Source organism: Solanum tuberosum, unplaced genomic scaffold (genome assembly GCF_000226075.1).
Source record: "Solanum tuberosum cultivar DM 1-3 516 R44 unplaced genomic scaffold, SolTub_3.0 scf00406, whole genome shotgun sequence".
Taxonomy (NCBI): domain Eukaryota; kingdom Viridiplantae; phylum Streptophyta; class Magnoliopsida; order Solanales; family Solanaceae; genus Solanum; species Solanum tuberosum.
Genome location: NW_006239327.1, coordinates 267,283 through 293,335, shown reverse-complemented (window position 1 = coordinate 293,335; position 26,053 = coordinate 267,283). Strand labels below are relative to the sequence as shown.

The following is a 26,053-nucleotide window of genomic DNA, read 5'->3' as shown; positions in this document are numbered from 1 at the left end:
GCGTTCAATTTTGTCAACTTATAGTATAACTTTTTTTTTACGTCCAATCGTCTCCGACGTTGTTAAGCTAATTACTCCGATTAATTCAGATTTGCATGTAGTAAACCCTATAAGGGATAACTACAACATTTTTTTTGAAAAAAAATAACCATGGTGTATCTTATTTGAACGTCACTGTTCAACTTGTACTATTTTTTTCTTAAAATTATTTAATTTGCACCTAATTGTTTGACAAACATCAAATATGCGATATTTAAATTAAGTTTCATACGACTGAAGTCTGACATTTCTACTTTGGTCGGTAGTATGCTTAGCTAAATGCCTCTTTCATACGACGTAGTTGATTCCCATGCATGCATGAAATTAATTCCTATCTCTATATATATCTGATTATTAATTATATAGGGCAAATAGCATATATCACAAGGCATCACTCAAATCTCCACATTAATTCTTAGTAATTTTGAGTAATTCAACTTAATATAGCAAATGGCTTCAAAAGCTCTTCACTATCAAGGCAATCACACATTCTCTAAAACACAAAAGGTGCATGAAATTTCATGTATTTGATTTCTTCCAATATATATTAAGTTGTGCTCGAGTTTCTATTTTTTTTAAAAATTGAATTATGTTTTTTTTGTTGCTTGTAGGGTTATATAGTTTATCCGAAAGCACTTGACATTGTTTGGGGAAATGATAAACGCTTTTGGAAGTTACCCAAATATGAGTAAGAACTAAAGGGTGCTAATTAATAAGTTATATAAATTAATTTAATTGGCTAACATATGCTATATTTTGTAATATCTCAACTAACATGTTGTTAAATGTATTTTGAATTACAGAAAAGATGGTATAGAACTTGTACAAGTAAATTGGTTGGAGGTAACTGGTTGCATTAACAATATTAATGTAGTGAAGAAAGCATCGTACGATATTGAATTTACCGTGTCATTGATGACTGATGCATTTGGTTGGAGAGATTCACCAGTTTATCTTATGGCGAAATGGGGAGATAACACTCAATGGAGAAAGATGAATTTGACAAGTGAGATTAACAGCAAAAAGATGACACCAAAAAATATTACGATAACAAAAGGGAAGGGAAACAATGTTGATAAGATTTATTTTGGATTGTATGAAGTTTGGAACAAAAAGTGGAAAGGAGGTCTCAAAATTCATTCCGTAAACTTAACAGAAATCTAGAAGCTAATTTAGTTGTGTGAAAGAGCAGCACTACAAGAAAGTTATATGAATAAATCGAATGTTGTCATTCCGTAAATCAGAGTTTAAAATAGGATAAGCTTAAGTTAAAAGTCTTATTTTTGTTCACTTTTTTTAGAGCGTGTTTTTCTTAAATAAAATTTGTGATGGTATTTGTATTTGTATTGCTCACATTATGAATGAAACTACGTTTGTTCTTTCATACTTTTTCAAGTTTGTCCTTTTTGTTAAAACTATATTATATCAAGTTTAACTCTAAGAAGTGAAAATACGCAAATTACCCTTCAACTTTTTCTGGAAAAGGCACTCACATATTTTAATTTTATCAGTGCTCTCTTGCGTGTGTTGAAGTGCATTACATGCACCACAAATACCTTACGGAATAGATACTGAAAATAAGTAGAAACATTATTGATTATTCGGGGTAAGATGAGAAAATTAAGAATATTTTTCCTTTCACTCTTTTTTATATTCCCTTCCTCTCATGGGTTTAATGTAAGAGTTAAATATTTGATTTTGATTATAATTCTTTAAGATAAAATTTATTCATTAGAAAACAATATGAAATTATTACAAGACAACATAAATAATGATTAAAAATATTTTTAAAAAGTTGAGAAAATTATACTTAAAGATAAGGGTGTACAAAACCGAACCAAATCGCAGCCGAGTCAAACCGAGAAAAAAAACCCAACTAGTGGTTGGTTTGACTTGGTTTGATATTGAAAAAAAAACCCGACTATATATATTTGGGTTGGTTTGGTTTTAATTGAAAAAAACCAACCCGAGACCAAACCAACTCGACATTATATATATAATTTTAAAATTTTATTTTATACATAAAAATATTTACTTTGATATAATTTTTAAATATTTCTTATACTTTTTCATAGTTTTTATCTTTTTAATATATTATTTCAAGTTTGAAACTTAGAATTCTGAATTGTTCAATAAAAATTATAGTCTACATATGTTGATATTTATAATAAAGCTTAAATCAAAATCAAATTAATACTAATGCAAAAAGAAAATCAATTCAACACTAAGAATGACAATAATATTGAATATTTATTCTTTGATTTTACATTGGTTTAGACAATTCAAATACATAATCTAATTTTAATTTCCTTTAATATTTAGTCATGTAACTAATACGTATTAAACTTATTTTAGCATGATTTTAGTACTTTTAAATTATGATCATTTTCATTATGACTTGTTAATTTGCAATAATTGTTTTACGTGATTTCATTATTATTATTTTTTTGTTTGGATATTTTAGTGTCATTACTCATATCATATTTTGTGTTATTTTCTTAAGAAACACCTTAGATAGTTGTATTTTGGTAGGACTAAAGAAATATTTGAAGTACAAGTAAATTATATGTTTGTATGAATACTTTACCGGAAAAACCCAAAAATCTGAAAACCCCGAAAAAACCCGAGTTTTATTGGTTTGGTTTGGTTTGGTTTATAGATTTAAAAATCCGATACAAATGGTTTGGTTTGATAATTGAAAAACCGAACCAACCCGGTCATGTACACCCCTACTTAAAGAATACTTTCACGTAGGGGTGTCAAATAGGCGGATTGAATTGAAATTGGAGATATTAAAATGGGTTAAAATAGAAATTGGGTTGGATCTTGACCCACCCAAGTTTACTTTGGGCTCAAATGGGTTGGGTTCAAATGGGCTAAAAAAGGGGTTGGGTCTTGATCCTCCCAATTTGACCCGATTAATCTCAATAATTTAAACATAGTGATATTTAACTTTTATAATCACAATTCGAATATCAGCTCAAGATTTTTTCCCAAAAAAGTAACAAATGGATAGATAAATCCTAAAAGATGTTAAATAGATAATAATTCATACCTTTAATATAGGAACATATCTTAGTAAAGAGTTTTAAAACGGGTTGAAATTAGAAATTGAATTGGACTCAATTAAGGATTCCCTTAAAATGGATTAGGCTTGAGATTGGACCCAATTCAAATTATCTTGAGCCCAACCCTTAAAATTATGGAAGGATTACCTATGTTTGGGTTCATTTTTGACACCCCTACTTTCACGTAATATGAGATGGGAGGGAGAATATATATATAATATGAGGGTCGATTCACATGAGAACTGTTTTGATTCGCCTCAAATTATTCATAGCAGTAAGTGAAAAATGATTCCCCAAATTAGCCTTGTCACAGTGAGTGTGATATCATTGCACCTTTTCAACTACGATAGCAACTGTTGTAGTGACAAAATTGACAGACACTAATCAACTAACATTATGGGAAATATCTATAATGTTCCTCACTAGAAACCAATGCCTTCATCCATGGTTGATTTACTTATAACTTTGTATATACTCATTCACTTTTACTTATCACATTATGCTCATTAAAAAAATAATGATCGATATGACTATCTTGCCATACTACCCCTATTAATTGATGTTTAGTTTAAGTCAAAAAATAAGTAATTAATGTTAAGGACAAAACACTAGAAAAAAAAATAACTGTCTTTTCTTGATATGTTAAAATTGACAAACAAAAGTGAAAATCTAATTTTGAAATAGTGGACAAGTAAAAGTGATCGGAGAGAGTATCTGAATCTGTGCTATTCTTTTGCATATTCTTGTATTGAAGTTCATCAAAAAGGTTTAAAAGAAAGAGAGGAAGTTGGAGTAAAGGATCCCATAATAATGATAGAAGAAACACAAGAAAAGGATCATATTCAAGTAAGGGACACTTGACATCAGAGGAAGGTACATCCTTAAACATTGTTCACAAAATTTCAGGTCTTCCTTTTTCATCTCCGATTACTCGATACATATAATTTCTACATGCAAAACACGATCGAGAATAAATATCATTTCACCAATTCTTCATTGATCAAATACTTGAAACATTTGCTAGGCAGGAATGATGTCTATAAATCATATCAAGGCTGCCTGGATTGCCTATAATGTGCAATCTTTTTGCATTCTAAGCCTCTTAATCCAAGCTCTATTGCTTCTTTTAGCACCATTCAGGAAGAGAACAGGCAGTAAAATCCTGATGGTGTTTGTTTGGTCAGCATACATGGCTGCTGATTGGGCCCCTGCTTTCATTCTCAATCTCATTGTAAATTACAGCAAAACAAGACATGACAAGACAGAACTTATGTCATTTTGGGCTTCTTGTATGTTGTTGCATTTAGGAGGTTCTGATCATGCAATAGCATTTTCCCTCGAGGACAATGACCTGTGGTTTAGGTATGCTTTCACGTTTGTTTTCATGTTCCTGTCCTCTGCCTACGTGTTCTACTTATCGTTCTCCCAAGTAAACTATCTTTGGATCCCAAATGTCCTAGTGTTCCTGGCTGGAATCATCAAATGTTACGAGAGGGCACGTGCTAGGTTCATTGGGAGTATGGATAAGTCCATAACATTGAGTAATCCTAAGTACGAAGATGTTGTGAAGAGGAAGTCGTCAGAAGAACCTCACAATTTCCGAGCAGGAGAGCTGGATGATGTGGAGGTTATACAACTTGCATATACAATATTCAGGGCCTATAAAGGTGTTCTGGTGGAGCACAAGTTCACTTTTGAGGAGTATGGTAGAATTCAACAACTCTTGCAAAACAGAACTGATCTGTTTGCTTTTAGAATCGCGCAGGCTGAACTCGAGATTCTACATGATGTTCTATACACTAAGGCCCAAATTTTCCATGAAAGTTTTGGGAACTCAGCTCGATCTGTCTATTGGGTTCTGCTTCCTGCAGCATTGGCCTCTTTCTCTTTGTTGGTGAGGAACAACAAGCAAAAGCAATTTGATCCGTTCGATGTAGGACTAACCTATAGCTTACTCATTGGAGGTATGTTTTTGGATGCCATTGCTTTTGTTATCTTGCTTTATTCCTCAACTTTCACAATTGCCACAATGTCAAGGGCAACGTCGAGGCCAATCACTTGGGTGGTCAAATTCCTCAAAGCTTTAAAGTGGCCACGGCCACGTGCTCTATGGTGTTGGAGACCATCTCTCCAACAATTCAACCTCATAACCTATGGTTTAAATCGACCTCCAAAAGCATGGGAATGCATAATTGATTCCCTACACCTTACAAATTATCTTGATGAGATGATATATGTGAAAAACAAGAGTCTTTCTCCTATATTGGAAGCTGAAATTCTAAGACAAGTAGAAATACGTCTAAATAGGCATGATTGGGATTGTAACTCGTATGCTTCTACATTCACTAAATGCACCAGCAAGTTCCCTGTGTCGAAGGAGCTTGACAAGAACGAGTTCCTCATAGTATGGCACATTGTGACGGAGATTTTCTATAATGTTGTGGATGTACCTGAGGAAAATATTGGACCTGATTCAAGAGAGTTGAACAAGTTTAGAGAATGTTCAAAGTCTCTATCAGACTACATGATTTACATTCTTATTTTTCGCCCTTTCTTCATGCCTGTTCCTAACAAGAAGAAGATAGAAGAGACCAACAACAAGATAAAAGAATTGCTTCATGAAAAGAAAAATTCAAGCCAACAAGAAGCTTGCCAAGAGATCATGAAAAAAGCTGCTGAGGGGAGAATTCCTCAGGAATCGTTCTTGTATGAAGCTTTTAAGGTTGTCAACTGTTTGCAAACTGAATCTCCTTGGTGTCAAGACAGAGTTAAATGTTGGGAGATTATTCATAAAACTTGGATCGCGATATTATTTGATGCTGCCAAATGCTCTGCACCGCGTGCTCATGCACAATATCTTGTGAGAGGTGGTGAAATTTTATCCTTAATCTGGTTGTTGGGTGCTAACTGTGGATCCATGGCTCAGTTTTCATTTTTTGAAGATTCTGATGAGGAAAATCAAGCTAGTAATATGGCTAGGCTCGAATCGATATATTACTAAAGTTTAGGAATGTAACATATCATGTGAAGAAGAGCATCATACCAGTTGGTCTTAGGATATGGTATCTTTTGTAGTGTTGAAACTTTGTTGTTGTTATGAATAAATTGAGCTAATGGATGTTCATTGAGTACTTTTTTTGAAACATTTGAGTACTTTTACATATTATTTATACCATGAACCATGTAATTTTACATGGACGATGTACTTAATTCTTGTGAATTCTGGGGGAATTTTGTGTCATATAGAGTTCCTTATGTTAAAAGCTTACCCACACCTAGTGTTTATTACACCAAACCATACTAATTTACATGGTCAAGTCATATATTAAGGTGATAATATGTATAATCAGTTAAATTTTTACTGTATTCCTACCCTACGAGAAACATAATTGAATGAAATTATCTAATAGTAACAATCTCCACACTTCTTTTTTCCATCTAAGCATCTCTAATTTTTCTTGTTTTACAAGCTACTAGTATGAGTCTCTAGTCAACTTCAAGTAGAGGTTCATGTTTCTCGATAACATGTTATCAATACGAGTCTCTACTCAACTTCAAATAGAGATTTATATTTTTTTGGTGACTTTTGTATTATAGAAGATGTTAGCAATAGGATTTCCACGCCACAGATGGGAGGTTCTTAAGCCAAAAACAGACACAAGAATATATGCTTTCTTTTAAAAATTCTAACTTGGTTACCACTCAGAGCAGCAGCATATATCTGGTTTTAAGATAGATTACTCTTGACTTTGAGAATTTTCTTTGCAAAAAATATCATCATTTGTAAGCTTATCAAGGCAATTGATTTCTACATGAATTGTGCAATACTTCCCAAAAGAGCAAAACCAAAGAACAACAGCAGTAGCAGCAACAATATTAGTCGTCTTCCGCGTAAATTGGAAGAAATCTTACAATATGCAGAGCCTGGTGTGGAAGTACTTTTGGATGGACAAATCAGGGTATATGTATATCCCCAATTACAAAACTATCCATGTTTTATACTGTATATATATACGCGTGTTCGTCTATATTAATTGATGTATTATATATGCTACAGTATTGGATTGATACAAGGACAAAGGCAAAATGCTTCTTCTTGTATGCCAAAAATCTACATGTCCTATGGTCAGAAGAAAGCAGCAAGTGGAGTCTGCCCCAATATAAAGAGCATCCAAGGTAATTAATCTGCATTATGAGATATATCTCTTACCTTTTAGTAGACTTTCATCAATTTCCAATGTCTTCTTGAGTACAAATGAGCAGTTGAAGGATCTCCCTGAGAAGGGCTTTATTAGGCCAAGCCTTCTCACCATGAGGCGCACCTGTTTTGTATGTCGGAAAGAAGGATAGGTCGCTAAGGATGTGTGTAGGATAATGTATGAAGAAAAAAAATATATTCGTGACATGTTTAGGAAGTATTAATCAATCCTCTGCATTCCCACTAAAGCACTTAAGGGGCATTTCTACACTTAGATATAGAATGTTAAAACCACTCATAGACACACTAATGCACTTATTTTCAATTGATTATGTGTGCAGTGATCAACCTGTTCAAGTTTACGAAATGGAAACAGTTCTATCACTAGCTGTTGGTGGAAGTTTTGATGCAGAAAAGCTTTCAAGGGGAGTAGAGTACAAGGTTTCACTTGTGGTGTTATTGAAGAAATTTCTTTCAGGATGGGAATCTCCACTGCAAACAATACTTGTTAAGCCTGATGGTACCAAAGAACATCAAAGTATTGAAGATCTTATGGAAAAACCAAAAAGAGAATGGATAAAAATTCAACTAGGGACTTTCATCATTCCACAAGAAATGGAAAGTATCACAAATTTGGAATTCTATGTGCATGAAAGGAAAGGTAGAAAACTTAAGATGGGACTGGTTATTAAAGGTGTTGAAGTTTCTGTCTAAATTCTTCTACTAAATATTATGAGTAACAAAATAAAACTTACAATAATAGAGATGTCATATTCCTCAAACAGCATTTCAATGCCATTAGGGTGTTCGCTGCCAAAAGTGCAAAAAAGTTCTATGCACTGACCATGTAAAAATAGTTACACAATCAGGTCACATTTATAGGGTAATAGTATTGACTGACGATCTAGAAAAAAAAAACATGTTAAGTTACACCAATGATCGTAAACTATCATTTCAATAAGTATGGTGTTGTTGACAAATGCCAAACAATGCAAAAACCCATAGTGAACCCCATTTTTCTCTACTACTTAAATGATTTCACTTGGGTTCTTGCCAAGTATTAATCCATGATCCTCTTGTAACTGATTGAATTTCCATATCGTTAATTTAATTCATCGTAACAAGCATAATCAAGGATTCAAATCAGAGTGTCAATTTACACAAAGAAGAAGAAAAGATAAGTGACTTCACAAAGCAATTTCATCGACCATTGAAGGAATAATTCTTTTGTAGAAGAATAACTTGTACACAGGGTGAATTTGTCAAGGAAGAAGAGAATCAGATGCTTTAAGCTAAGATTTTGAGTCACTTATATAAAGAAAAAAAAACAGCATAGCATCAAACTTTATGGCAAAATATCAAGTGGTCATCAAGCTTGTTTTTCTCCATATCTAGTTAATATAATATTAGACTAGGAGAAAATTGTTAATAATCTCTTAAGATGGGTGCAAAGCAATCAATTAAGAATCCAAAAAATAGAGAGCGAACGTCTGTGAAGACAGAAGAACCAAGCAAGCTAAGACCAGAAAGAAGCAAAACTGATGTCAATTATAATGCAGAAACTACAAATATAAGAGTCCAGCCTCCATATATAAGACCTCAGCTTCCATATTATCTGAATGAGATCTTGAAAGAAGCAGACTCTCCGTTGGAGATTGATATATTGTCCACAGAGCGACTATATGAACAGCTATATAATGGAGTCCACCTCAAACAAAATAAGAAGGTAGAGCAACTTAAGTTTCCCTTCTTCTTCTTCTCTGCGAACTTCTTTTTATCCTTATCTTATACAGAAGTATGTATGATCCTATTTCAAAATAGCTAAGCAGTTGTAATTATATACTCCGTTTTTATGATATTCTTCTAATAATTCTTCATTTATTTGAAGTTTACAGTGTTATGCAATCTTACAGATAATATTAGTGATATGATATGCAGAAGTACTGGATTGACAGAACGAATAACGCAAACTGCTTTATGTTATATGCAAAAGATCTCTCAATCACTTGGGGAGAAGACAATCGTTACTGGGATTGGGTAGATATAAAAGAGACAAGGTGACCAAATCAAAGATATATTGTCTGTTTCAATTTATGTGATTCTGTTTCCTTTTCGGCCTGCAAAAAAGAATAAAATTTTGGAAATAGTTTTAACTTAAACTTCATATTTTACCCATGATGATGAAGTTTTATACTCACACAACTGTTGGGACATGTTTGAAACTACAAGTTTTATAAGTTCTGGAGTCACACAAATATTATGACATGATAAGCTGCGAGAACCTAGCTAATGGTTTTGAATTTACCACTTTGCAGTGATGAAAAATTTTTAGCAGCAGAACTAAAAACTGTGTGTTGGCTGGAAGTTTGTGGGAGGTTTGATACAGAAGCACTTGCGCCAGAAAAATTGTACGAGGTAGTGTTCATGGTGAAGATAAAAGAAAATGCAGATGGACTGGAATCAATTACATTGAGGCTTATCATTCCAAATAAGTCAAGCAACGATGTTACAGTAAATCTGATGAATGTAACAGAAAGAGAAAAATGGATAGAAGTGCCAGTAGGTGAGTTCTTCACGATCAGTGAGATTAAGAGGAAGAAGAAGAGGGAGGAGATTGAGATTTTTCTATATGAAACCGAGAAACTGAATTGTAAACAGGGTTTAGTCATCAAAGGTATTGTTATTCGTCCCAAAGTGTCCTGAGATTTTCCGTCTGGGTGATTTACAAGAATGACTTTGGAGGTGGATGATCTTGAACTTATAATCTTGCTTGCCCCATTAACAGAACATCAAGTTTCGACTTTTGGCCTTGAAGGTTTACCCATGTGGCAAAAGTTCAAGACCAGCTATTTCCAAGGTCATTAGGTGTTAATTTCCTAAAGAATAAGAAGCTTATGTAATTTATTTTGGAGATATAAGTTGTTCAGTTCGAAATTCAGTGACTAATGACCTGCCACTCTATCCTTTTCCACTAACTACCACCAAGCTTTGTTTTGCGGCAACATTTAATTGTAATCCATAATATGCGTCTAACTCACACATCAAATGTTGCAGTCTTAGTATTCACCAAAGCCCCTGGGCTTGACCTCCTATGTACTCTTCACTGAAAAAAAATCTCAAAGTCTCTCCTCAATGCTTGAATCTTTACTGGAATGACTTAACTAAAGGATAATTATCTCCTTTGAGGATTTGAAGGTTTGTTGGACACTCTTTTAACTTGTAAACCAAATGCATGCCACAGCGTAAAGCCCAGAAACTTTTGGGACTAAATTATACACGATAAATTCAGAGTTCACTCAGCAAGTAAGTTAGACTGGGTGTCAATCACGTTGCATCCAGTTTGGGGGGCGTGACACATCATCAGCTTATAAGAATAGTCTTGAAAACATCATTATGTTGATGATGGCTTGATATTGCGGTAACTGGAATAAACAAGGATTATACCTTCGTTCTATCCAAGATTATCTGCTCACTCTTTCTTTAAACCAATTCATGCTAAAAAAAAGATAGTTCTGTTGAATTGTCCAAAGATCTTTGTGCGATGAGCACATAATTATGCATTCCTGCTAGAAGCTTAATATGAAATAATATTTAACTTAGTATGAAAAACACATGCATTGGTTATGATGCTATGATCTCAAGGAAATCTGTAAGATGAGAAGGAATATGGAAATATGAATAGCAAATGGGAGAATATATATATATTTGATAAGGACTGATCTGGACATAACTAAATAAAATCACCATATTCCTCAGCAGCAGCAGCTTGCCGTATGATAAGACTTCTTCTATCAGGATCTCAGGACAAGCATCTGATTCTGAAAGTATTGACCATACAAAGTGATAACCAACAGTGCAATTAATAAGTAAAATAAAAAGCACTATTATTAGATCAATAAACATGAATCTTATCTCTCAGGTCTATGTCCTAGAATTAATGCTATAAAGCTAGATTTTTTAATTTTAACTACATATCAGAAGAAGATCAAATGGCAAGCAATACACAATTCTAGCTGCAATATGTTCAACATACGGCCACGAATAAACAAAAACCAACCATCTGAAAGAAGGCACACAATTGTTATATCAAAGTAACAATATTTTGAAACCTTGCAATTTAACATGTTCTAGCATGTTGTCCACCTTATTTTTCAAGATAATAATTCCACTTATTATGGGCAGACATGTAGTTATCTTGTACTTGACCCGGTAATGCAAAAATTCTTTTACACTACCACAGTACCACTATATAGAAGTTAAAACTCTATATAAATTGATATTATGAAAAGAAGGCAGCAAGTGACTAGGGGTGAAATGACCAAGTATAATCAGGAACAGAAAGTGCAGGAGGTCTAATAAGGTATTGCAGGAGTTTGGAATTTTTTGAAGGTGCTAAGTACAAGCTATTTTTCAGATAGGAGGGTGTTTTTCCAATGAGGTGTAGCCAAATAGCTAGAGTAATGCAATTTTCAAAGTTTAGACATTCTCCAAATCCAGTAACATCAGTGAATTTATCACCGAAAAGGAAAAATCTAGAGTCATATTACTTTTTTTTTGATGACCATGATGTATGGACCAGCTGGGTTCAACTCGACTAATTCCATGGGGTACCTTCTACCTCCCACCAGCATAGATATTGGATATCTACAATGTCATAACTTATTGTAAAGGAATAACCTTTTTAAGGCCTATCCATGCTGGCATGAATCTGTTCATAGACAGTGCAAAGTGGACGGCAGGAATAAATTCTTAAAGTAGATTCTGACTCCACTCGGGAAAGATAAAATCAAAAGATGCTCAACTAAGAGAGTTTCAAAATAAAAACTCCCTTTATTCATGAGAATGACTACTGACTAGGCCTCCCAGAATACATACACCAACATCCACAAAGAGTTCTTCTTCAGAGAAATGGGGTCAGGATTGTCACAAGATCAGGATTTAAAACAAAATCAAGAACTAAGCAATACTTCTCCTCAAGGCCACCATAGTGATGCTGCCGTACTCAATGAAGAACCAAGAAAGATTATGCCACAGAGCAGCAAGAGTACTGAGACTAACAAGACAATGGAAGCCGCTAGAGTACTCAGATTTCCACATAATTATGAAGAAATCCTAAAAGAGGCAGATTCTTCAGTTGACAGATCCTCCATGAACAAACTATATGACCAGCTATATACTGGAGTATATCTGAACCAAAAGCGCAAGGTAAGAAAAATTTGTCTAAGGCTCAATTTGAAACACTGGCCACCCTTCTGAAAAGGAAATTTTTCCTTTATCAAAACTTCTTTATTATCCAATTTTCAAAAAGATTTTTTAACCTACTCTCTCACTTAACAACATTCATGTTCTTCAAGAAGTCAACTTTATCTCCATTTCTGAACCTTCTTTCATATAAAAGATTAACAAGACTCCAACTTTTACCTTAAAAGTCATGTCCAAACCAAATGAGGCACCTAAATTCGTCCAGAGTAATAGATATATTGCTAGTGTTCATCCTTGAGAAGTTTGTTATTTTTGATGTTGATATACAGGTTTCAGTGTGTGATTACATTGAGTATGTTGTTGTTTGTATATACAGGTTCTACAGTCCCTACATGCTATTTGGAAGCTTATATCTACTTTATGAGTTCATGTCGAGTTCTTTGTGTATATTTTGTTAAAGCTTAGAATTCTGCCTTCAACTTAACCCCAAGAGAAGCATGTCCTCTTGTGACTTGTTGGACCAATTCTGATGTGCAAGTTCAACTAGTCAATTAAGCCCAATCACTTGAAATTACAGTTTTATTCTGTAGCCTTATCTACTGCTATGGCTATACTTAATTTGCACTTCATGCAGAAATACTGGGTCGATAAGAAGTCAAATGGCAACTGCTTCATGCTGTATGCAAGAGATCTCTTAATCACTTGGGCAGAAAACAACCGTTTCTGGCACTGGCCCTTGGTACAAGAGTCAAGGTAATATGAAAACGTTTCATTTGACAAAGAAAACCATACTCATTCAAGTTGAACTTCAGTGTAGATCCAAAGCATCTTTATCACACATAGGGCTGGAATAGAAAAATAATAATCCCTCCGTTTCACTTCATATGGTGGTATTTGATAGGTTATGGAGTTTTAGAAAGAAAGACTTTTGGCACATACCAAAAATATCCTTAGAACTTGTGGTCATAAGCATTACATGATACTGTGGCTATAAGAATAAAATGAGAAGTTTAAAGTTAAAAAAATTGAATATAGAAAAAGTCATTCTTTTTTTTTTTTTGGAATAAACCTAAAATAGGAGTGACATCTAAAGCAGAACAGGGGAAGTAATGTGCTAAAAGAGATTAAAAATTAGTAAACATGTGTTAGCTGTCAGGCCATGAAATGATAACCAGCATTCAGGAGTTAAAACTAACTAAAACTTTCACATTTCCTATTAGAAGCTATTCTAAACCAACATGTACTGCATACTAAAAGGTTTTTGAAGTTGAAGACTAACAAAGTAAAAAGGCCTGAAATGACACTTTTTATTGTTTATGCAGTGATGTCCTCCTTCCAGCAGCAGAACTACTAGATGTTTGCTGGCTAGAAATCCATGGAAGATTCAATACAACTATGCTATCACCAGGGCTCATTTATGAGGTTGTGTTTATTGTCATGTTGAAGGATCCTGCTTATGGATGGGAAAATCCAGTGAATCTTCGACTCATACTCCCAGATGGTAGCAGACAAGGACATACCGAGAATATGGTGGAAAAACCACGAGAAAAATGGATAGAAATCCCAGCAGGGGAGTTCATGACATCAGCAGATCAAAAGAATGGAGAAATAGAGTTCTCTCTATATGAATATGAAGGTGGGAACTGGAAGAAGGGGCTTGTCATTAAAGGTGCTGTCCTCCGTCCAAAAGCCTGAGTTCTATGGCATATGATACGAATTTAGCATGCAACTGCAGTTTCATTTTAGCTTTTTCACCCTAATGTTTACAATGATGAGCACTGAACTAGCAGCAAAAAGCATGAGATTGTGTTCTTTCTTTTGTATATGTAAATTAAGATGCATGTGCTATGCAGATATGTTCGAACCCTCAGACATTTGGCGTTAAGCCCAGAACTCAATAGTATCAAGTGATAAATGTGTATAGACAAGAGTTGACCTATCTAGGAAAATCTTGCATACCATGTGTTAAACTAATAAAGCAAATAGATCAAAAATATAACTTCTTCCCCACTAGCAGAGATAGAAACCTATGGGTCTGTAAACCTCCAGAATAAAAAAGTAAAACTCTCGATTAAAACATCAAATTCAGGTTCAGAGCATTTGCCAGAAGAACTAAAATTTGTACAATCTGGGAATACATTTTAAGGCCCAGTATTGCACTTACTCAGTTACAGACGAACATTTAATGGATTTGTTTGCCGGTTGTACACTTGTACAATAACATGGAAAAAAATGGGAATCATAACATAATGTTAATAGATAAAATCGTATAATTTGATTGACCAGATGTCATAAAGTCAGTTCTACTAATGGAAATGTCTTTCTACTCAATGTTGTTTCCAGTAAGAATTTAATACAATTTATTTCCGCTGCCAATATCCTTTTACCTAAAAGACATGTTATATTAATATTTACCTGATACCGACGAATATTTGATCAGTTCCATACAATGATATGTAAAATAGAAAATACAAATGCAAATACCGACCTAATCAAAATCTGATTGTAGAAGATTCTTTCAAGCAGCACATCTAAAGAACAAAACGCAGGGACATATCAAACTTCTGTATGGTAATTTTCTGGCTTGAACCACACTGAGAAATCAATCCCTTTGCTCTTCAAATTTTCCGTTGCTGGACCAATTTTCTCAAGGAGCTGCGCATGTTAATGGAAACGACAATGAGTAGCAACACATTTCCATTAGAAAGTTGCATGCTCTAAATTTTAACCAGAATTTAAAGGAATAAGAATACTCCGTCTTCTAGATACTTATCATAAATATTAAAAACAAAATTGATCCAGTAGATTTGACGTACTATGTGTTAAATCAACTGCAAGTCTGCAACCATATGCAGATTAAAAACAGCTGGCAAGTTAATTTCAGTTCAACATAGGTAAATGCTGACCTTTGCATGGAGCAAACCATTGGATACCAAGACAGATCTATCAAATACTGAAAAACTTCCTCCATCCATACACGAAACTGTCCCTCCAGCCTCTTCAACTATCTGCATGAAACATACACCACAGTGTTAAATATAGATTTGATCACTTGAATAACTTGTCATTAGTTCGTAAACTAGAAGTAACCCCCTTAAGAGAAACTTGAGAAGGACAACATTTGAGCCAAACTCACTTTCATGAGTGGATATCCTGGAGGTATTTCATTACTACAACGTTACCAACATCTGATACTTCAAGTTAAAAAGATGAGAACCATTCACTTCTTCGATTCAAAAACCAACTCACTGATCTTGAAAAATTTGCATCAAATAGGATCATACGGAACTTAGAAATGAGATAAGTTTATATACTGCTACTTAGGTTTCATTCTAACAAAGGCGTTCCTGTTATAGGACCTTAACTCCTCCTGCACACTTGGCCCCGCTGCATTACTTGTTTATTGCACAATGGTTAGTTCTACTTATCCACATAAAATAACACACACACATACACAATGGTAAGTGCTGATTGTTTTTCCTTTTTGGATAAGTACATAATATGTTGCTTTCTTTCACCGACTAAATCACTTTTCACAAATCTATAAAGAAAAAGAAAAGAAAACTTGTGGCAAAGAATACATTTTAACCGTTTTTCCTATTTAATAGTAAGGAGAGGAAAACAAAATATTATATTGAAACTACAATTTGTTGATTGGACCTATTATGCATCAAATTCTGCCTACTCAGCTCTCTAGAATTTTCTTCAAACATGAGAAGAAGAGTGTCTGGAAATATCGATAATAATGAAAGCAAGAATACCAGAACTCCTGCAGCCATGTCCCATGGCTTTAGACGATATTCCCAATATGCTTCAGCAATCCCCAAAGCAACATGACACATATCCACTGCAGCAGCACCAAGCCTTCTCACACCCTATGCAGAACATGGCAGGAAGAATTTTTTTTTTGGTGGGGAATGTGCAAAATTTCAGATAAAGATAAGGGATAAAGTTGCTACCCTGCTGACATCAGTAAATTCTTTGAACAATTCCATATTGGTTGCCCATGGATCATCATGCTCATATCCAAATCCAGTCACTAGAAGAGATTGTTCCACCTAAACAAACACCAAACAATAAAGAACAGTAACGAATAAGTCAAAAGAATTGGTGAAAGAAGATTGACAGTAAGTGTACCTTTCATTTAGTGAGCTTTATGTGTAACACTATTGTCAATTTAAAACTTGAAAGCCAAGCCATGTATAATGTCTTTGCCCAAAAACAAGGTGCAAAACTAGCACAACTTTCAAATAGTAATAAATACACATGCATGTAAATGGGTATAGACGCATAACAGGTCACACAGAACAGGTAGAGGCCCACACTTACCTGACTCTCTAATGCAATAGGACAAGCTAGAACTATGTTTATCAGATGTACTGAAAGTTATCATCAAACTCTCACTCCTAGTCATGGGTCTGTGGAAAATGGGAATTAAGCTAGTTTTACTCATTTGCATGTATAAATTCTCACCTTGTCAGTTCGACTGACATGAATCTTTTCACCATTAGCAAAGGCTCCTTTGCCTAGGAGAAGAAAATTGCATAACGTCATTAGTAGATCTTTGGAGTTTGCAATTGAATAAATGACTTGTTATAGATAAACTTCTTTACCTGCAGCTGCAGAAAATATTCGAGTATTCCAACACATAGGGCCACCAACAAACTCAACCTGTACAGAAAAAGACCTTAACAATATTATGTTCAGGACATGGAATTCAGATGTCATATCTGACCAGATATCAGAACAAGAGATTTGGTGTCATTGATAGTCTTCCCGCTTTATGGTTTCCAATTTCATTCTCTCAGTCTTCCTCTGAGAGTCTGTATACTACATAAAAGTTACTATTAGATAAACGTCACATAATTTTGGTTGGTCAGCTAATTCAAATCTTCAGTGAATTAAGAAATGCAGAGTTGCCAGGGTTGAATTCGGCGGCATCTATTATAGTTCAACTAACACATCCTACATAAATTATGGATAGCCTCAGAAATAAAATCTTATAGCAATGTTAAAGCTAGTCACTTTTCAACTATATAACATTTGTAAGGTTTGCTGAAAATTCCTTCCTCTTTTTTATCTCTCAGTTCAGGTCCCTTAAGAGTATAAGAATTCTCATTTATGTTCATAGTTTTAATAATATAATTTGTCCAATACAGTATATAACATATCAATAATCAATCTCTAGCACTACATGATTTAAGTTGCTAGTGATGGTTCAAGCTTTTGGTTCTCTTCTTGCACATTAAGTTGGAATCAGCTATCATAAAATTATCAGAGACCAAGCTCGCTGTATAAGAGACAGTGCTCTTCCACTGAGCCATGGTAAGAAATCTAAAAGGCACATCGGAAACTATCCCAGCATATACCACAGCAGCTGCAGCTGGCTTCCCTCTAAAAAGAACACCCACAGAGACTGCAAAGCTGGGATAGCCATGCGCAAAGTTTGTTGTTCCATCTGCAATACAAAGTTACCAATTAACATTCATTCCTTGGTTGAGTTGTCTTTAAGATAATATGTGGTGCTTATTTCTAGTGAAAGAACATTTTATTGAACTCAGACATGCAAGATATATATTTATAAGTAATAAGATGAATTTATCAAGATAAAATTAAGTACTCTTAGGGGTAAGGTCTACATACATCCTACCATTCTCAGACCCCACCTATGGGATTACCCTGGGTATGTTGTTGGTTCTGTTGAACAATAACAAACAAGAATTAAAAGAATTACTCTCTCCGTCCCAATTTATGCGATGTAGTTTGATTGGGCACATGTTCAAAATATATGGGAGACTTTGCAATGTTTCAAAACTACCCTTAAAATAAATTACTTTTAAATAGAAAAGTACACCTTTAAGGACTTTTTGACAAATAAATGGGACCCAACATGGGTAAAATGTTGATCGTGTCACTAAATATTTGCCAAATAATGAAATGTGTTATTCTTTTGGGGACTGACTAAAAAGGGAAGTGTCTCATATCAATTGGGACAGAGAGAGTAATAAGTATTTTTAGCAAAAGATTTGGAAAGTTTTTGAAGCATACTGTGGATATCTCACTTGATATGAAATATTTTTGCATACTAGGGAAAGAACTGTATAGACCCAAAATGTGAAATGAACGTGTCAGATTTTGACAAAACTTCAAAAAGTAATCTGGATTATTCTAGATCTCAAGTTAAGCCATGATATTCGTAAAATTGCAACCTTGATGTCTAGTCGCAAATGCTTCAAATTGCTCATTATTTTGACTTCCCTGAACAAAGTAATGACCATTTTACTAAAGTTGTGCAAGTTTAGCTTGGTTGCACTAGCCACTCCGCGTGCTTATGCGACTGCATGGCTGTGCAATGCAGCTACTTGGCTGTTCATGCGCTTGTGCAATCGCACAGCTATATCAAGCTTCACTCGCTGCTGCAGGAAATATATGCAGGGAGTCCAAGATTTTCAGTGTTTCCTTCTTGGCTTAGGATTTCCGGTTTGCATATAAAGAGGGGACTTGCAAGACAAAAAAGAGACACCGGAATTCAGTTTTATAGGTAAGATAAAGCACAAGCAAAATTTCTTCCTTCTACTTCTAAATTTCACTTTGAAAATATGTTGTTTAGGAGATTCTCCACGAAGTTCTCAATTCTTCTCTTTTTTATTTTGGGAACTGTGGTGTTCGGGTCAGCTTGCGTCTCGCGTAATCCACTAACTACCTCCTAACAATACAGGTTTCAAGCAAATCTCCCCAACAAGTCTTCAGTATAAGGGAATAATTTACTCAATGTCATCCCTTACTGAGAAACTGGTTCTAAGATTATTATTCCATACTTCCTTAGGTTTTTGGTGTAAAGAACAAAATATAGAAGAGGAAATCCAATTAGTGGATTTCGTAGGTTCTTTGTAAGTATTTCTGTTTCTATTTTCTTCTTTTTTTCTCTCTTCTCTGTTCATACTTTTTGGAGGTGGCCAGCATAGCCCTTAATTCTGAGGAATACAAGTTACCCGTTTCAAAAGAATTACTATTCCAACTCTTCAACTACTACACCACCTCCTTGGGTGTCTATGATGCTCTCAACTCTTAGCATGAACCAGTTTTACTTCGTAAGGTTATGAATGAATTCAAGATTTTTAGGAAGAAAAAAAAAAGGGAAAAGAAAGGGAACTTCCAAGACCATAATAAGGAACAAAAATCAGTTTTTCAAGGCCAAATAAGACACAAGACAAGGAGCTTTTGAAGAGACTAGGACACCAAATAGAGTTTCTTTCTTTCATTTTGTTAATTTCCAATTTAGGATTATCATGAAGCTTGAACTAATTACTATTTTTCCTGGTCTTTATTACTAACAAGTACGTTGTTTGTTCAATATTGTATTTAATGCTTTTCATTGATTGACCACCAACTAGATCCTTCTCTAGATTTTAAGGTAACTCAGGAGAGATTCTTCATTTAGAATCAGGATTGAAAAGATTGAGATCCATACTAATCAAATAGATGATAATGGTATGATTTGATTGTAGAATAGGCTTCTACTTCAAACCAGAGGCATGGAAAATAGAGCTAAACTCATTGCATCCTCCTTGTCTTAACAACCATCAAAAATAGGTTATTAGTTAAGAAGGTTAGCTTCACTTGACATAGGAATGTACCCTGAATAAGTATGAACTCCGACTTAGCTCACATTATCAGTAAGATCAAGAGGATGATAAAGGTCCAAATGAAATAATTAAGTGAAGTCAGAAACACTAGGCTTGTTAGTTGCTACCACAAGATTTTCTCTTAGCTAGTTAGTGTTAGTTATATTCTTTCCTTTTTTCAATACTTAGTTACTTTACTTCATTGTTCGATACTTCCACCCATTTTCGACTATGAAGTTAGGACGATGCTCAATATTCATCCATATATTGCTTGTGCAATTACATGCCTTAGCGTGCGTAAAATCTGCTAGTATTTAGGTTAAAGTTGTATATTTGTTAAACCGGAACTAGTTAAATGTGACCCCTTCAAATTAAAATAACCTGACCATTACAAGTTAAAACCACTTGGAACTTTGACAATTCATTTCTACTTTTGAGGACCTACATAAGTTCTCTAACCTCAATAGAGTGTCTAGCTAATATGTGTGGCTACTTTCATTGCCATGAAGTTAGAGATCTGTAGAACAAACCTAAAGGATCAATGCACCAAAGATAATCAGATGACGAGTCCCCAATAATTCCTCCTTCCTCCCCGAGAATTAGATGATCTGGAAAATTCTTCCTCACGACTTCAAGGATAGCAACTTCACTATTTTTATCTGTGCTGCAATAAGTTTAAGCCAACACATGTTACTGTGACAGCATGATGAAAGTCTCCACATAAAGAAATAAAATGAATATCATAACCTAAGGAGCAACTAAAAGGTAGCTCACATAAATCACCAAATTGTTAAGCATAAGGTCAACAGATAAAGTAAGACCGTACATACTCGCTAACAAGGCATTCTTTAACTTGTGTTAAATTCAAGCAATGGTCTTAAGAGAATGGGGATATGTTCCTCCAGCAAGAAAAAGAAGTATCACGGAGCAGTAACCAATGATCACATAATGTGGAAGAAAGTCAAAGAATATTTACTACAGTCTGATAAAGAATTGAATCGTTTCAATGAAAGCATAGAAAATAAAAAGGAAAGAAATATTCTTTGCTACAAAACTAGACATAGTGATAGTGATAGAAGTAGATTCACTAATTACAGTGAACAATACAGTGCTCAGTGTCATCACCAGAAATTGAGAAACAATACTGCAACAAGAATGAAAAATCTATTAGGAACAATATGTCACTGATCATCAGCGTAGAAGAAAAGAAACAGAAGCACTATGTCAATTCTGATACAAAAAAATAACCACCACCAAAGGGAAGTAATACAAAGTCTTACTCGGTCACTAGGTCAGTGAGCCCTTTATAGGTAACATTTCGGGGCTTATTCACAGCATCCATTACAACCTAAAATGAAAATGAGAAAAATGAGAAACAAAGTAATAGATTGGGAGCCAGAGAGATTATTTAAATTCTAGATGCAGATGGGATATAGAAGTAATGAAAAAGGAAATTGATGATCCCTAATTTGTCCATAGAAAGAAAAGTAAGACATCGATATTCCATGACCATAGTCAGCACTAAAATCTCAATGTACGAGAAGAGAAGATAGAGGATACCTCAGAAAACACAAGGAATATGATGATTGAGGCCAAAATAAAATGTAAATAGATGTATTATGCCTTAGAGTTATATCAACTTTACTTAATATTTTTACACTATTTTTTAATCATATGCCTTTTAACTTGGCTTTAACTGACATCTATGTCCTTCGATTTTGGGTGTGCACAAGTAGATACTTAAATTTGTATAAAATTGAACAAGTAATACATGTGTCCTACATGACATAATACACGTAGGATGCAAAATTGTCATGTAGGAAGTCATAAATGACAGATATGTCTATGTTCAATTTTATACAAATTTTAATTGTCTATTTGTGTATACTCAAAAGTAAAGATCATAATAGTTATGTCTAAGAAAAAAATGCTGGCAATTGACTTGAGCCTTGGGGTTTGCTCCCTTTCAAGGTCTCAAGTTCGAAACCCACTGGGTGCAAACAATTTCTGAGGGCCATCGGACTGGGTAAAACCTGAATTAACCGTGGTGCACTTGCGGGAAACTCCTTGCCGAGGGCCTGTGCACCCCCGGGATTAGTCGGGGCTCAAAGAGACTCGGACACCCGGTGCAAATCAAAAAAAAAAAAATGTAAATAGAAAAGGGGGTAAAAAGAAGATAAGAGAAAATTGGAACAGAAATTTTTGAAGAAAAAAATAATAATCATAAATTCACGAGAAAGCTATCAAGACCTAGAGGAAATCTAAAGATACATAATGAATACGAAGCTTACTATGTAGTACATAAGATCCTTTGATAACTGCTAATATATGAAAAACACCTATGTTATGTATATATTTCTACACATTTTTTTGCTCATTGATTACTAAACTTACCAATTATCAACCCCATCCTAGCCCCCCACCCCTCAAGCAGGTATTTCCCTTTCCTCACTATCAAATTAGTGAAAGGTAATGATAATACAATGTGTGGGGAATGGTGAAAATATCACCCACAGAGTAATGGGTTGTATTCCCTCGATTCATTTTTACTTGTCCACGGTACTAAAATTACATTTTCACTTTTACTTGACACTTTTAGCATATCAACGGAAGAACTTTTTTTTTATTATGTTTTACCCTCAACATTAATCATTTATTCCCCAAATTATTTTTTATTTTTTTTTGAAAATGGTAATTGTTTCTATTTTTGCAGAACAGTACATAGGATGTACTGAAACCCGTATTTACATAAGGAAACTCTAATAATACCGACCTATCCCTATAATGAGTCTAAGACATCAATGATAGAGACGGTATCATTAGAGTAAATTTGATTACACCAAAAACACAGAGTCGAAATGCAATTCAGTTTAACTTGTTGCATACTACTCTCCCTATTCTCAAAAACTCTAAAGTTCCTCTCTTTCCATATTGTCCACCAAATAGTGGCAGGGACAATTCTCCAGTTACTTCTGTTTTTTGCTTGTGTCCCTGCTTCTTCCCAGCTAAATAGAGCCTCTGAAATTCTCCCAGGCATGGACCAGGAGATGCTTTTACGTCTCAGGAACAAATTCCACAACTGGCCAGTGACTTCGCATTGGATAAACAAATGATTGACTGTTTCTGTGTAATTCCCCTCTTCATTAAATTCTCCTGTGTCAATACTGCTTCTTTAGCCAATAACCACACAAAGCAAGACACCTTGTAGGGGATCTTGGCTTTCCATATATGTTTCCAGGGCCACTTGAGTAGCTGCAGATTTGGATGATTCAACTTCTTGTACACTGCACCTACTTTAAAAATCCCTTTACTGTTTCCCAACCACTGCAATCTGTCTCGCCCTATTTCCAGACCACTAAATTGATCAATGCTTCTAAAAAATTCTGTTACTCTTGGAATTTCTCAGTCATTGAGGTGTCTTCTAAATACAAAATTCCACCCTTGAGGAGTCCATAAGTCAGCTATAGTACTTTGTTGCTGAAGAACTAAATTGTGGATGTCAGGGAAGAGAGTCTCCATATTTCCTTCTGCATGCCAATCATCCTTCCAAAACCTAGTTTTTATGCCATCTACCACTTTGATCTTGGTGTTAGGTTTGAATTCATTCCAAAGTTCTCTAATGGATTTCCATAAGCTAACACCATAAGGGGTGGTAACCTCCTTTGTCATCCAACTATTACTCTCTTCATATTTAGCCTTTATGACTGAGCCCCACAGATTCTGATTATCATTTGAGTACTTCCAAAGCCACTTCATCCTCAAAGCTTTACTCTGGTTCTTCATGTTCTTGATCCCCAGACCCCCAACTCTCTTTTCGGTGATCACAGTTTTCCATTTCACTAAGTGATATCCTCTCCTTTCCTTGTTCCCTTGCCATAAAAATTTTCTCCTGATGCTATCCAACCTATTGATGATTCCCGGTGGGATAGGAAATAATGACATCATATATGTTGGAAGTGCATCAAGCACAAAATTAATCAAAGTTAGTCTTCCCCCTAGTGAAAGGTACTGAGACTTCCACCTTGCTAGCCTCTTCTCACACTTCTCAATCACTCTATCCCAGATTTCCATAGAGTTGGATTTTTCCCCCAAAAGGCATACCCAAGTATGTGGTTGGGAGGACACCCACTTCACCTCCCAATATTGACTTCAAAATTTCCATGTTTGGTACTTCATTTACTAGATACAAGAAGCTTTTCCTCCAGTTGACATGTAGCCCAGACATAGCTTCAAAATACTAGAATCAGTCTCAATATTTTAAGGTGGTCTTTCTCAGCATCACAAAAAATTAGGGTGTCATCTGCATATAGTAAATGAGTGATCTCTAGACTTTCCCTTCCAGCTCTAGCAACTTCAAAACCTCTCAGCCATCCTTCATTGCATGCATTCTTGATCATATTGTTGAGTCCCTCCATGACTAGTATGAAAAGGCAGGGTGATCGGGATCACCCTGCCTAAGACCTCTCTGTGACCTAAAAAATCCTGCGGGAGAGCCATTTACCAATACTGAGAAGTTCGCTGAAGATATGCAAAATTTAACCCACTGTCTCCATTTGAGACCAAATCCCATCTTCTCTAGCATACCCATAAGAAAGTCCCAATTGACATGGTCCTATGCTTTCTCAATGTCTAATTTGCATAGAATTCCTGGTTTTTTTGAGACCAACCTGGAATCTACAACTTCATTAGCTATGAGGACAGCATCCATTATCTGTCTCCCTTTAATAAAAGCTAGTTGTTGTGACACAAGACTAATTAATATCCTATTAAACGTTGTTTCTTAAGAGGCATGCAAAATTCAAAGTGGACAAGTAAAAGTGAACGGATGGAGTATTTATCTTTCTCCAACATCCAAACTCCTCAATGAAGCTTAACATCATATTCTTAAGAATCCAACTTATCCTCTAGGTAACCAGTTCCCTGTCTCTAATAGCTCAACAGAACAAAGGGTACCCTAATTCAAAAAATAATCCATTGTAAACAAGAACTCAAAATTCAATCTTTAAGCAGAAAATTGCCAAGAACATAGAAATAAAACCAGATTAAGAAAGGGGGCCAAACCTGAGCACCAGTCTTGGCTGCAGCTTCAACCACTTGGAGTAGCTCACTGGAGGGGATACTTCCGGTTGAATCAGCAGCAATCTTTGAGTACTCTTTCTTGATACCCACCTCCGATAAAGCAGCCTTGGTACAAAATCCCCCACTAGTGGACAAACTTGTACAAAACCCATATTGTGAGTTTGTGCTACAACTCTTGGGAAATGCAGGAAGACGAATTCTGGGTAACTGACAAATTCTCAAAGAAGAAATTGTGGATGAAAGAAGACATCTCCCCATTTTCACACACACTGTGTAGTGCTGATTTGTGCTCAAGAGTTTTCTTGGATTTTTGGTCTAATTTCAAGAATATGAACTTCCATGATATTTTACTTTGGTCCCTTTATCATGAAAATTGACACATAACACCTTTGTTTTTTATATTATAGTTGTGAGAAAAACAATCCAATGGCCGTGGGCATAAATCATACTAATATTTATATAGGTAAATTAGAATTTGAATTGTTGGAACAAAACAAATGTGTCAGATTTGGGACTTCGAATTTGGAATATAAAAAAAATATGGAATTTGTTTATATTATATGCATAATAAGGCAGAGGTTTCTCTCGCTTTTGGCATAGCGGGCCCCAAGTGGGAGGAACGCATGACGGACTAAATATGTTCTTTAACTTGATTTTATTTCACATTTATGCTCTTCAACTTTCAGGATGAACAAGTAGATACTTAAACTTGTATAAAGTTGAACAAATAGATACACACGTCCTACGTAGCATCTATAACGGCCCAACCCGCAAGTGATAATGTCCGCTTTGGGCGTAGGCCCGCACGACTTTAAAACGCATCACTAGTTGGTCAGGCTTGC

General features: G+C 34.9%; 5 protein-coding genes across 10 annotated transcripts; 4 read left to right on the top strand and 1 right to left on the bottom strand.

The window, feature by feature from the left end:
• The first annotated feature begins 427 nt into the window (after positions 1-427).
• Positions 428-1,246, top strand: LOC102603465 (protein PHLOEM PROTEIN 2-LIKE A9-like). The gene is made up of 3 exons (XM_006362534.1): positions 428-546; positions 651-727; positions 843-1,246. The coding sequence occupies exons 1-3, from the start codon at positions 490-492 to the stop codon at positions 1,201-1,203; spliced, it is 495 nt and encodes a 164-aa protein (XP_006362596.1). The 5' UTR covers positions 428-489; the 3' UTR covers positions 1,204-1,246.
• Positions 1,247-3,913: 2,667 nt separating this feature from the next.
• On the top strand, positions 3,914-6,280 carry LOC102603128 (uncharacterized). Its single transcript, XM_006362533.2, has one exon. It carries the CDS (start codon positions 4,138-4,140, stop codon positions 6,106-6,108), a length of 1,971 nt encoding a protein of 656 aa, XP_006362595.1. The 5' UTR covers positions 3,914-4,137; the 3' UTR covers positions 6,109-6,280.
• Positions 6,281-6,289: 9 nt separating this feature from the next.
• Positions 6,290-10,218, top strand: LOC102602453 (protein PHLOEM PROTEIN 2-LIKE A1-like). Of its 5 annotated transcripts, none has more exons than XM_015303055.1 (4): positions 6,677-7,066; positions 7,165-9,100; positions 9,244-9,362; positions 9,621-10,218. In XM_015303055.1, the coding sequence occupies exons 2-4, from the start codon at positions 8,747-8,749 to the stop codon at positions 10,006-10,008; spliced, it is 861 nt and encodes a 286-aa protein (XP_015158541.1). In that variant the 5' UTR covers positions 6,677-7,066; positions 7,165-8,746; the 3' UTR covers positions 10,009-10,218. The 5 variants fall into 5 exon arrangements, with proteins under 5 accessions (XP_006362594.1, XP_015158541.1, XP_015158542.1 ...); XM_015303056.1 differs by having other exon boundaries at positions 6,677-7,283; positions 7,647-9,100; XM_006362532.2 differs by lacking the exons at positions 9,244-9,362; positions 9,621-10,218 and having other exon boundaries at positions 6,290-7,066; positions 7,165-7,283; positions 7,647-9,240.
• A 667-nt stretch (positions 10,219-10,885) lies between these two features.
• LOC102602013 (phosphatase IMPL1, chloroplastic) lies at positions 10,886-25,609 on the bottom strand. 2 transcript variants are annotated; one of them, XR_368518.2, is made up of 11 exons: positions 25,194-25,609; positions 21,413-21,480; positions 20,663-20,796; positions 17,877-17,965; positions 17,121-17,178; positions 16,981-17,033; positions 16,467-16,565; positions 16,269-16,382; positions 15,414-15,515; positions 14,996-15,162; positions 10,886-11,123 (listed from the first exon to the last, which is right to left on the bottom strand). XR_368518.2 is itself a non-coding variant. In XM_006362530.2 (10 exons), the coding sequence occupies exons 1-10, from the start codon at positions 25,467-25,469 to the stop codon at positions 15,064-15,066; spliced, it is 1,092 nt and encodes a 363-aa protein (XP_006362592.1). In that variant the 5' UTR covers positions 25,470-25,609; the 3' UTR covers positions 14,747-15,063. The 2 variants fall into 2 exon arrangements, 1 of the variants encoding a protein (XP_006362592.1); XM_006362530.2 differs by lacking the exon at positions 10,886-11,123 and having other exon boundaries at positions 14,747-15,162.
• LOC102601681 (protein PHLOEM PROTEIN 2-LIKE A1-like) lies at positions 12,130-14,432 on the top strand. The gene is made up of 3 exons (XM_006362529.2): positions 12,130-12,510; positions 13,142-13,260; positions 13,830-14,432. Exons 1-3 carry the CDS (start codon positions 12,214-12,216, stop codon positions 14,200-14,202), a joined length of 789 nt encoding a protein of 262 aa, XP_006362591.1. The 5' UTR covers positions 12,130-12,213; the 3' UTR covers positions 14,203-14,432.
• Positions 25,610-26,053: the final 444 nt, after the last annotated feature.